Source organism: Scardinius erythrophthalmus (assembly GCF_964197995.2).
Source record: "Scardinius erythrophthalmus genome assembly, chromosome: 2".
NCBI classification, from domain to species: Eukaryota; Metazoa; Chordata; class Actinopteri; order Cypriniformes; family Leuciscidae; genus Scardinius; species Scardinius erythrophthalmus.
The window spans coordinates 43,501,783-43,514,564 of NC_138222.1; the positions used below are offsets into that span (position 1 = coordinate 43,501,783).

General features: G+C 39.4%; 1 protein-coding gene across 8 annotated transcripts in view; it reads right to left on the reverse strand.

The window, feature by feature from the left end:
- The window catches only part of tjp1a (tight junction protein 1a), an 85,824-nt gene that overhangs the window by 6,051 nt on the left and 66,991 nt on the right, over positions 1 to 12,782 (reverse strand). For 3 of the 8 annotated variants that reach the window (XM_081358561.1, XM_081358560.1, XM_081358558.1), the window contains exons 13-25: positions 11,932 to 12,151; positions 11,123 to 11,307; positions 10,582 to 10,677; positions 10,348 to 10,374; positions 9,355 to 9,437; positions 8,986 to 9,196; positions 7,392 to 7,492; positions 5,389 to 5,727; positions 3,965 to 4,189; positions 1,081 to 1,800; positions 917 to 1,002; positions 429 to 617; positions 218 to 297 (exon numbers count right to left, since the gene is read on the reverse strand). In XM_081358561.1, the coding sequence (XP_081214687.1) occupies positions 218 to 297; positions 429 to 617; positions 917 to 1,002; positions 1,081 to 1,800; positions 3,965 to 4,189; positions 5,389 to 5,727; positions 7,392 to 7,492; positions 8,986 to 9,196; positions 9,355 to 9,437; positions 10,348 to 10,374; positions 10,582 to 10,677; positions 11,123 to 11,307; positions 11,932 to 12,151 (2,562 nt within the window). The remainder of the gene's footprint in view (positions 1 to 217; positions 298 to 428; positions 618 to 916; positions 1,003 to 1,080; positions 1,801 to 3,964; positions 4,190 to 5,388; positions 5,728 to 7,391; positions 7,493 to 8,985; positions 9,197 to 9,354; positions 9,438 to 10,347; positions 10,375 to 10,581; positions 10,678 to 11,122; positions 11,308 to 11,931; positions 12,152 to 12,782) is intronic. The other 5 variants (XM_081358565.1, XM_081358564.1, XM_081358559.1 and 2 more) reach the window with 3 other exon arrangements.

The window sequence follows — 12,782 nt, forward strand, 5'->3', positions numbered from 1 at the left end:
TGATCCTTCAGAAATCATTCTAATATGCTGATTTGGTGCTAAAGAAACAGTCCCTATTATTATCAATGTTGAAAACAGCTGTGACGGTTAATATTTTGGGGAATTTTGGAAACCATGATACATTTTTTCCAGGATTCTTTGATCAATTGAAAGTTCAAAAGAACATTCTTTATACACATGTATATAAATTTTTTTTATTCTTCCATAAATCACTTACCTGCAGGTTTAGGCAGGGTCGGGGGTGGGACAGCTGGGTTGGCCGGAGCAACAGGGTTGATCTTCTCCACTGACTCTGTCCTGTAGCAGACAGACAAACAAACAACAAAGTCTAGATTCAAACTTAAAGCCATATATTCTGTCATCATGTTTACTGCTATCTAATTTAATATTACAAATTCCAGGAAACATGATAATTTATGATAATGTACCTGGGGTAGTACCCTGGTTGGGTCTGGGGTTGGGCTGGCTTGATGGCAGGTGTCAGCTGTGCGGAGGGTTTGCTATCAAAGCTTCGGCGGTCGAAGTAAGACAGCTGTTTCCTGTAGTACTCCTCATCCTCATTAGGGTCATTGTTATTGGAGCGAATGATATCATCGGGCTGCTGTGGCTCTGGAGATCTGACAGATCAAAGACGCATGTGTACCTTCAAATACTTTATGCATAGAATAGTTGCAGTAAAAATTTCAATAAAAGTGGACTAATATAATCAGTTGTGCTGAATAATATTTTAGTGGAAACCATGATTTCTGTTCTTTCATGAACAGAAAGTTTAAGAAAAAAAACAACAGCATTTATTTAAAATAGAAATGTTTGTAAACATTGTAATGTTTTGGTTACAAAAGTGTTCTTCATGTAGACACAAATGATATTGTATTTGTGGCTGCAAATGTATTGATTTTAAGTGCTAGTTCATTACCTAAAGGCCTTCTCTTGGTCCAGGTTACTTAAAGAATTGGCTTTGGGCACAGAGGCAGCGCCAGGTTTAGGCACCATGTCCACAGGCTAAAGGAAGCAGAAAAATGTAACTTAATCATTCAGTCTGTAGAGTGTGTATTTAGTGAGAAGACTATGCCAACTCACCCGAATCCCAGAGGTTGCAGACTCTTTTGCTCTGTCCACAGACACGGATCGCTTGTTCTCAAATATCTTAACCCTCGTGAGCACGGACTGGGGCTTCATGGCTGGGTCTTCCTCTGCCTCGGCTGGAGGAGGAGGAAGTTCAGGTTCTGCTGTCGGTGAGAGGGACTCCGGGTTGGGAGGGGACACAGAGGTCTCCGAATTCATGTAGCCCCTTTGTGGTGGTTGAGCGTAGGAAGGTCTCTGGGAGGGGTCGTAGTACTGTTGTTTGGGGGGCTCAGGGGAGCGGGAGGTTGCTTGAGTGTGAGGAAGTGGTTCTTGGTTATACTGTGGCCGCGCAGGGGGTGGTTCGTCGTGTCGGATCGGTCCAGGGCTAGGTTTGCCATAACGAGGTCGACCCGTGTCGTGCCGCGTCTGAGGGTGACCATACATGTGGTCCAGACCATCCTCGTAGGGCATATGAGGGTCGTATCCAGAGGTGTGGTCATACGGAGCCCATTGCTCGTCGTACGGAGGCACGCTGTTTTCAAAATGTAGGTGAGGGTCAAAGTTACGAGCCTTTGATTCCATGTAGCCCCCATCATAGCGACTGGGCTGGTGGTCGTAATCTCTGTATGGCTTGTCTTCCTGGTAGAGGGGCTGCTGGGGGTTGTAGTTGGGCTGCATAGGGTTTTGGCTCACCTGCATCTGCTCGTTGGTTCGGTAGATATCCTTCTTGTACATCTGTTGATAAAGCCAAAGCAGGAAAATTATGAACAAACTGTACAAAGAACTGTACATTAAACTCAAAACCACAGCAATCAATTGAATTGAATGAAACGACAGAAACCAGAAGTGAATAATATTCGGATTAAAAGTTGAAGAATGAAGCACAGAGTCAGCAGAGAGACCTGCAATAGAGGAAGACTCAGAGTGGGCAGTTATTGAACAGGTCAAATGGAGGCAGCCATTACACAGTTTCAGAGTTTAAGAAAGATAAAATGACTCATGACACGCCAAGCTGCAAAATCATTGGGGTAAAATCAGCCAGAAAAAGTCCCACTGAAAAAGAAATATACAAAAACAATTTGGTTCAAAAAATAAAATGTATTTTGAAAAGTAGCCTTTTAGGAACCATTTTTGGATTTTGTATAACAAAGCAGCATGACGCTGAAGCTGGGATCATTCGCCAGCTAGTGAAACGGTACGTAATGCGCTAGTTTATGATCGAATCAGAAAAAATGCACTAGCGTGGTTTCTCTCGAGAGAAATCGCAGCTCATAAGCAAACTTAAGACGCTGCTGAGACATTACGTTTCACATTGATGTCACGTGTCTTTACGGGATCTTTACGGGTTGTGTGTGAACGCACGCACAGATTCCGGAAAATCACTGGCAGTGTGAATGAACAAAAATCAAACAATCCCGGGACAAATCCTGGGACACATTATCCGTGTATTTTCCGGAATCACTGTGTGAAAGGGACTTAAGAAATATATGCTAGAACTTTCCAGTTTCTAAGCTATTTTATTGATGAATCACAGAACAGTGTTGACAATACATTTCGGCGCTACTGAATGTTTCTGTGTGCGCGTGATCTGCCTGTGATGTGCAAACTACTCTCTGTATGTTACAATGAAGCAGCGGATTCGTTTAAAACAGCAAGGTCCGTTGTGGTAAACACAATATGCTGTTTAAAACGAGCTTTCTCCCGATCAATTTTGAGCTTCCACATGATATAATCACACATCTCTTGTGTTGCGCTCTCAGAGTATGCATTTATCTGTAATTTTAACTGTTGGAAACGGAGCGTAAAAGTGGAGTTCAAAGATTTCTTATCCTGATGCGCCTCTATAGGCCATGATCAGCGACTAGTCGACATCAAGCTTAAAGCATCATGGCAGAGTATTAGAGTCGATTTGTCTGTGTAACCCCTATGAACTAAATGAATATAAATGTTTCAAAATATCAAATTATGATGAATAAATGTCAAGGATTGTTCCATTATAAAGCTATTTCAGGAGTCAGGAGCAGTTTTCACATAAATGTTATGATAAATGACAAATGTTTCTACAGGTTTAAATTAATATATATATATAATGTTTGAATATTTAGTTTAATTTAAAGCCCCGCACAGAGCATGCAGGGGAGAAAAAAACTAAATATTGTGGCCACGAATTATGAATTAGTTCACTTTTGCCAAAATGTAACTACATTAACACAAGGCAATTAGTTTGTTTCCTAATTCCTGGCCATTATATGCATTTTATTGTTCTGTAGTTTAATTAACTTTCTGCTGAAATACTTTTATTGACTAAATTTAGATGCCATTTTAGCATAAAATTGCTGAATTAAGTAATATGACGATGAAAAATGAAAGAATATATAAATAAAGAATAATTTTGTCAGAAGACAAAAACTGAAAAACTAAAAAAAAACTACAAATGAACACTGTTGTAAAGAGAAAGGCTACCTTTCAAAGTCAATAGGAGGGGGGAAGATTCAAAGTTTTAAATCTAAATAAAGATCAATTTAATAATTAAATCAGTTTATCACATTCATTGCACCACTAGTATTTACTAACTCTACTTCAACAGGCAAAAAAACTGAAAAATAAACCCATGCAAAAGTAAGAAAGCAACAGTGGGGACCTGGGCTTGCCCGAAGATTCATGAACTATATGATCTGATGCAGCAGGCCTCTGTCATACCCACTGTTGTTTATGAACACACATACGCACAATCACAGATAGAGAACAGACGCTCTCATTATAAGCACACAGCGCACATGCAAGAGCTAGAGGAAAGCACCGCAGCACACAGGCAGGGCAGACGGCGATAAGAGAGGGCACCGGGCTCGGGCGTTAAGTGGGCCGGTTTCAGTCCAGAGCGGGGTGGCTAGCGAGGTACCTTGGACTCTGACCCCGGTCGTCCAGATTGGTTGGGGTCGGGAGACGGGGGTTGAGCTAGCTCAGGGGCAGGTGGGAAGAGAGAGCCAGCCTCTGGGCTGAAATCCCCCTGAGTGAGGGTGACCGGGAGATCCTTGGCACTCGGGGCCCCTACATTTACATGAACAGCAGGGGGCGCTGTCTCTGCCAGCGGCTCAGGCTGCGTGGGGAGAGCAGCCTCTGCTTTCTGTGAAGGTGTTCAAAAATGTTTAATACATGCGGTCAAACCTCACCACTGCACTTCAGCTGTGAATCTCTTCTTTCTCACCTGACACCTGTACTGTTCTATTAAGGGAATGTTCCAGATTCAATTGATGTTAAGCTCTATTGACAGCACTTGTATATAAATAATTTATCTTAATTGGCTGATATTGGATATTTGACCTTTGGTGTCATCTAATCTTTAAAAACACTAATAATTTAATAACAATGTTAAATATAACATTTAGCAAATCTCAAAATAAATATAATTATTTTTCAACCTGTACATTACAGTTTATTTTAGATGTTAGTGTTCTATTTATTTAGACAAAATAGTTTATCATTTTAATACTGCCCATTTAACAGTCATCTGAATTTCATGACAAATATGCATTACATAATTATATGCTTATTATTGCTTGAATTTTAATAACGGTGCATCTCTAGTGACTACACTTTTATAGCATTTCAAGACATACTGCCCTTTCTCTGTTAGTGCCTTAACTGCTAAGAAATGCTGTCCACACAGCTTAACTTGTACTGAATTAGGAACATCCCACTAACATACAGAATAGGATGATTCTGGGAACCATGTCATGTAATAATTTGCAACTAAACAATGTTCTGTTTTACTGTAAGTCTGAAGTCAGTTTAATTCTACAGTACAGTACAATGTTTTGGCTCTTGTAATACAAGATCTAAGACACTTTTGATATCATGGTGGCCACTGGACCAATATAGATAAATACATTCACAGTTATATAGTTAACACAGTAATTCCATCATGCACATAATACTTTCTGGTAATGACATCATTTTGCATGACATATAAGGGGACAGCTAGACCACAAGGATGGGGCAAACGTTACACATTCTTAAAGATACAACGTCCTCACTTCCATCTCCATTGTGATCATATTGAGATAAGAGTCACAGCATCTACATGAAGTATAACAGCCGAGCCATATTTGTCACATACACACGCACATTCACACAACTACACGCTCACAAATACATATAATAAATACGTGGCAACAATTACTTGGTCATTGTCACTTCTCTAGTACTGCAATGTACTACGGTTTTTAAAGCATTCCTCCATCAATAGCGCCGCTAGAACACTTTTCTCACGCACACCACGGCCTCCAGACAACAGGGAAGGCGTACGGCTCGTAGAAACGCTACCTGCTGAGGTGCAGGGGCCTTGAACCCTGCTGGGTCGATGCGGTTCAGCGGTTCAGGCTGGTACCCTCCATATCCAGGAGGTTCCTGGATGACGGGCAGGTCCTCCCGGACAGGCTCCGAGGAGCGTGTGATGGCGGGCTCGCTTGGAGGTCCAACTTCGTCGTTCAGGGTCTCGTCTAGCTCCTGGTCCGTGTAAGCTCCACCCTCTGTGTCAGTGTCCTCGTAGTCTGAGGTGTGACGGCTGTCCGTGCTGTACATACTGTACTCGCTACCAGGGGCGGACAGGTAGGACAGGCGGTCATCGTGAATGTCCAGATCATCGTCAGGTGCGCCGTCCGCCTAGGAGATTCAGAACACATGATGCAAAGAATTCATCAAGAGAGAGAGAGGAAGAGGAGAGAACGACATGAGAGGGTGAAAAAGAGATGAGAGGGTGAAAATGAGAAATTACATCATGTAGATGAAATGTGTAACATTGGGGAATCTCACAAAAATATATATTTTGCATTAAAAAAATAAAGCGTACATTTTAACAATATATTTAGGATAATTAGGCAAATTTTACAAAAATGTCAGCATTATTTTAATTTATCTTATTAATATTCTCAATAATATTATTGACCTAAGACCACTCCATTGTTGGTAGCTCTAATGTAGGTGTTTTGTTTGTTTGTTTTTTAAGTAATCCTTTCCATGCAGTGCGTATCAGGCGGATGGGGAAAGAGGGGTGGGTGGGTTGTTCTAGTAGTTTTGTTTTAAGAGTTTCTGTATGTTGGAATATATGCATATGTTTGTGTGTAGGTGTCATGTACATGTATAGGCATGTTAGTGAATGTGTATATGCGTGTGTGTGTGTGTGTGTGTGTGTGTGTGTGTGTGTGTGTGTGTGTGTGTGTGTGTGTGTACAAATGTATGTATAAATATGAATATATATAATTAACAACTGCAGAAGGAAATATAATATCCTGTTAGATTTTGTATGCATAAGGAAAAGACGGAGGATCTTCAGATTTAAATTTTGTTAAGCCTATCTGTACTCTTTATATTTCTCCAATAAATAAAAAAAAAAATAATAATAATAATGATAATAATATTGTAATATCTCAGAGAATTAGTTAGAATTACAATACTACCATACCATGCTTACAAAGGTTGTACTACAAATACTACAATGATCTATAAATACAATTTATATAACATTCATTGTAAATAACATTACTGTAATAAGAACATGAGACTGTTATGGTATTATTTACATCGTATTATAGTATTAACTAATATTTTTGAATTAGGTTTCATTTTAACTTTAGTTTAAGTTTCTAAATGTCTAGTTTTATTTATTTATTTTAGTACTTCAGCTTATTTTTTTCAAAGGCATGGCAACATTTCTAATTTTAAAGTTTATATTACAACAGCAATTTGTAATAATTTGAGAATGAGCATCTCTTTTGGTTAATGCTAAAGAAACCTGGTTACACTTAATGTCAAGGTTTCCTTGTTACAGTGTAATTATACATTTAAGTACAGAGTAATATTGATTAACAACATGTACTTACTATAGTGTTAAGGTTAAGAATCTGTTTGGTTTAGGGTTAGTTGCATGTATACATAATTTTCTGTAATTACTAAAGTAAGTACATGTAACAAGGACACTATAAAATAAACTATTTCCTGAAACTTTTTCCTCACTATGATATTGAGAATTGAGGGGGTGCGCTTCATTTGTCATGACATTTTTTTTCACAAAGCATTAAAAAAAAAGCTTTAAAAAACGTTTTAGATAAAAAAAAGACTAAAATAAAACTGATCAAGCTGATCAAAGAACCATACAGTGGTCAAACATAAGTGTTGTGACCACAAGAAGAGATGCATGGGAAACTAATAAACTATGCTCTGTAAAAACAGAACCATGGACCCAGACAACCACGAATGAACCCTGTCCCTGAAACCTCATGCATCAGCTACTGAACTGAATCACTGTGGAAAAGCTCAATGAAACTCACCTTGCCTTCTGAGACCCACACCAGCTGGTTCTGCTGCTGCTGAATGGTCTCCTTCAATCCTCCATACCAGCCATCATTCATGTTGTTCATGTTAATGGTGGCTAGAGGACAGTGACAGGAAGGAAGACATCATATCACTCAAGAGAGATTCCAGCTAAGTCAGGTTTTTGTAAAAATAACAATAAGCGCAAAAAAAAATTTAAACAACAAAACTCCTCAATGTCTGTAGCATAAAACCACTCGTTTACATGCTCATTAATTCATCGAAAGATGGATCATTGTTGGATTCTCTTTCTCTTTATGACTGAGCCAAGTGATCTTTTTGCCCAGTTACATTTACGAGGCTTTTATTCAAAGCGATTTACAAATGAGGACTGATACAGTAACACTGCAGCCTTTATTGAGCTCAGTCAGAAACACTGTGTGCCTTTCTTATTGCTTCCATAAAAGACTAAGATTTGAGATAGCAGATAGGCTGCTGAGTGAGACCCATCATGTAATTTAATGTGATGTATGGTTTTATGAATAATTATTCAAAGTTATTTCTGTCAACTACATATTTCAATTTGAGTGCTGTGTGTGTGTGTGTGTGTGTGTGTGTGTGTGTGTGTGTGTGTGTTGATCAGACGAGACGTGATGGAGTATGACATGTCTGGGTTAATTTAAAATAAACTACTTATTTCATTATTTAAAAAAAAAAAAAGTAAACTAAGTTTAAGTACACTATTTATTAGTTATTGATTAAGTAGACCTGCTGATGAAGAAGTGACAGGTACAAGAAAAGTAGCAAGAAAAGTACACACACACACACACACACACACACAAGAGAGAGAGTCGAGACAGAGAGATATCAGGGAAAATTAAGAGAATGAAAAGGAAAAGGGAAGTGAAGTGAAGGTGCAGTTCAAGAAAAAAACAAATTATTTTGCACGGCCCCAGCCTAAGGATTGAAACCTTTTTTGTGTGATGGCCATACAAAAAATATGGTTCTCTCTTCTCTGTGGGTCCAAAATCTGTTGTGGGTGTATTGGATGTCCTGGATGAGTGTGAGACTTCCAGGCCTAAAAAATTTGTCCCAGTCCGGCCTTATCACTACCATCAGCAAACCAACCCTACGAGCCCATCTCTTCAATACCACCACCATACTACCAGTACTACTGTACAGGAGTGAGACATGGTCTCCTAAAACAGATGAACAGAAACTCACTGTAACTGAAAGAGCAATGGAGTGAAGAATTCTCAAATTCACACGAAGAGATACGATTACAAATAACTGTTTGCGGGATTCAAGGGTGAGCACGGATGCAGCTAAGAAAAAGCACAGATGGGCTAGACATGTAGCTCACTCAGACGCCCACTAACGTGATGGTCAGATTCCCTAAAGAAGAGTTTTTGACAAAACCTGGATCCACACAGCCAGAGACAGACGCAGATGGAAGAAATGCTGTGACCTGCATCATCCACCGGAATGATTGATTACAGGCCAAATAAAGAATAAAGAATATATATAATGTTACTTATATTAATACCATCAAGCTTAGGGTCTACGGCTAATATTAAAGAATACACAACCTCAAAAACCATCTGTGTTTACCTGTGAAGAGATGGTGGTTGTTCTTTCTCAGTTTGAGTGCACGCTCATGGAGTTTCCTAGCGCTCTTCCTGGACTCGGGACACAGTCTAGTCCTCATGGTCTTCACACCCTGCTTACTGTCAGGATTCAGGAACACCACGATAGGATACCACTGAGCATAATTCAGCCGATCCACTGCATTAGGAGTAATGTCTAACACTGCATGCTTGTCCTGCAGAAAACATACAAAAACACTCGAGACTGAGTCTCAAGAAAATGTGTTGTACCACAATCCACCAGCAGGAGGCAGTAGTGCCATTCAGAAAGTCCCTGCATTGCACTATGTGCCTTAAACAATTTTGCATGCGTCAAGTGTGTAAGAGAACTCACCCGGTCGATTATCTGTTTGATAGTGTGAAGGCGTATGATCCCCGAGCTGCGCTGGTCAGTCCCGGCATCTCTGGGTTCACTCTCTACACAAGAAAAAACATAATCAGCATCAGCATCTTCACCCCTCAATAGCATTCAGTGAGAAGGCAATTCAACATGGATGTGCGCATGCGCCCGCATACACAATATGAGCACCTGCAAACTGTTCAAATGTCCCATTCGTGTAACATCAATGTGGTGCATTTTGATTAACTATAGATTTGCAAATATGAATAATCATTATATAAAGTGGAGGGAACAGGAGCATCTGTACACCACAGTGACTAAGAAGGGGTCTGGAATGTCTGAAGAACGTTTGACATTACAGAGTGAAACCAGAAGGTCATTACATGGTGAAGTAAGTGTGCTTTAAACTTTAGGAGCCATTGGTGGCTCCTGACATTGATAAATTGTATAATGTGATAAGTTCACCCAAAAATGTAAATACTGTCAACATCCTAATGTTGTTCAAATCCAAAAGTTTTTTTTTCCTCTCTTTCATACAGTGAAAGTCAATGGGGTCCAATGGTGAATAATCAATGACAATTTTTATTTTTGGGTGAACTACCCCTTTAAGACAGCATCTGTAGACCTACATCTGTATCCTTTACTATATCATGGCTCTGAAAAAGCAGCAACTACAGGAAGTCTTTTCAGCAAAAAAGAAAAAGAAAAAAGCCCAAAGTATCACAAAATAACACAGGAAGCAGGTGCTTGGGATGGGGGAAATCAATGAGCAATGTGCCTTTATCTCCTCTCAAGCATGACTGAAGGGTTGGGGAGGGGGGTTTGGAGCTGTCGATAGCATGAACACACCTTAGATTATTTCTCATTACCATTTCAAGCAGTGTCGATTTGGTGTAACTAAAATAAGGGATGCCATAATAATGCACAGCCTCTAGTAACTATGGTTACTGATGGAGTGAGCTGATGTGACTACTGTATGCAACGTACTTTCCCTTCCATCTGGGTGCTGTGTCTCTGAAAAGCAAATACAGTCATACATGTTATGTAAATAAAGCCAGTGGCCACTCAAGGAATCAGTTTACAAGCTGAATTTTAAATGCGCTATTGACACTGGAGAGCAGGACAGCTGTAACTGCTCAAGTATGCTGCACAGGTAGGTGGATTAGAAAACTGAAGCGCTGTGTCTTATCAAGGGATGCGTGTTAATAAATGGACACTCACTTGCAAGCTCAAACAGGTCAGGCACCTCTCTCCCCAGTTTGTCTCGTGCCACGTCTGCGATTGGTCCGAAGATCACAACCGGTCTCAGGAACCCAGCTAAAACGAGATACAGAAAAAAACATCTCTGCTTTAGTTTAAACAAAACAGAAATATAGCTATTTTAAGATTACTGAATGACCAATATTCAAATTTTACATGCATTTCAAAAATACGAGAATTTAGGCATCAGAGTATTATAACAAAAAATGGAAATTGCTAAAGGAGATTGCTGATTGAAAATGAGATTTGATAAAGTTTACATTTAACATTTTTGAAAAATATTAATTTAAGTGAGCATTAGATAATGGAAAAGGTTATTTAAATGTATGAATGAGCATGCACAATTATACACCAATATCAGCTGAAGTGTATACAATATTGATACCGATAAATAAAAAAATATAGTATTACATTTTTTAAAAATCTCAAATTTCGGCTGATATGAACATATGAAACCGATATATTGTGCATCCTTATCTAACATGCATAAATGCATACATACCCTCTCTAAGAACCACCCTTTCATAAGCAGGGAACTTGGTCTGAACAGGCTGAGCTGACAAATCTTCTCTACTCTTCCGCAGGTTCCTCTTTGAAGTACGTAGACCTCTGAATCTCCAGAAGTCAGCTCGGTCGCCGCCTGCAGTTTTGGGGAGTGTGTACTGTACGCTTGATAACTGCTCTGCCCTGAAGAGAAGATGGCAAAACAAGGTCAGCTTTAGTTAGAAGCAGTGTTGAGAGCAAGACATTATTAGTTAAGGAGAGTTACGTAATCAGTTCACTTTACTTTTAAGTAACTAGTAAAGTAACGCATTACTTTTAAATTTACAACAAAATATCGGAGTTACTTTTTCAAACAAGTAACGCAAGTAGCTTGGATTTCTGTTTATTGACTAATAAAACCTCTCTTGTCCCCATGTAAACATGATGGTTGTTGTAGTTCTATACTAAATGCGAGCGTACATTAACTCATCTCACTTGCACAAAAACAGATTCAGTATTCCTCAAAATGAATAAAAACAGTGAAATGCAAACTGCAAATGCAAAATGTTAACACAAATATGCTATATGTGTTTAATCTCGCTTTATTAATCAATGTATTTGCTGCTAACCTTCATTGATCCAATTCAACCATATGAATAAGAAAAAATGACTTAACTTAGTAGTTAATTCTCTCTCGCATCACAAACTTGCATATAGTTAATCATGCATTACACAAGATAAAGAAAAAAAAAAACAGTATTTTATAGTGATCTATATATGATCTACTAAACTGTGTACTATTTGGCTGGTTCTTTACTGAGTGGTTACCTGTTCTTGTTGGGAATGATGCCTCTTTCCACCTCCTGGTGGTTCTTCCCGATGCGGATGGCCAGCCAGGAGCCCAGTTTTCCGTTGTAGAGGGTGTCTACCACTCTGAACACCTCTCCCTTATTAAAGCTCAGCCCGTAAGGAGACTCTTTCTCATACTCAAAGTGTGTTCTGATGTAGAAGGAGTCGCCCACATCAGACTCTACTATTCGCCGGTACACTGGAAGACAGGATATAAATGAGATGGTTAACAGGAAGTCATGAGGAACAGATTCATAATAACACTAAATATCTTAGTATTTATTTAAGTGGTCATCATTACAAAATAAACCCAAACATGGTGATAATGACCCCAAAAGTAAGCAGAGGGGTCTTATATCACCCTTAATAACCATCTGACTGCATTGCATCCCACTTATTACAGAAGTACTTACCAAAGAAATTTGGTTTTCAATTAGGAAATTAATTTATGTGAGAAGAAAAAGGCTAGAGTTATATGAGACACAATAGTAGCACAGCATGAGAAATAAATGATCAGGCATTTTAGCAATTATTACTGAAAGATATTTGATCACAGAAGGCATTTGACCGCAAAATGCTGCAGCTGACCAATCAGAATGAAATATTCTGATCTAGAGCAGTGGTTCTCGACCTGGGGGGCGGGGCCCACTAAAGCTTGGCTTATACCCGCCGCATCCACACGAGCGCGAAGGAGCATTGTCACATGTGTACTTTACTTCTCATTGATGCTTCCTGATGTTTTAGACAACAATTACTCAGAGTCACCCCCCCCTCCCCATCCTCCCTCCCTCCCCCCCTCCCCTCCCCTCCCCTGTCCTTTCAAAGAATAG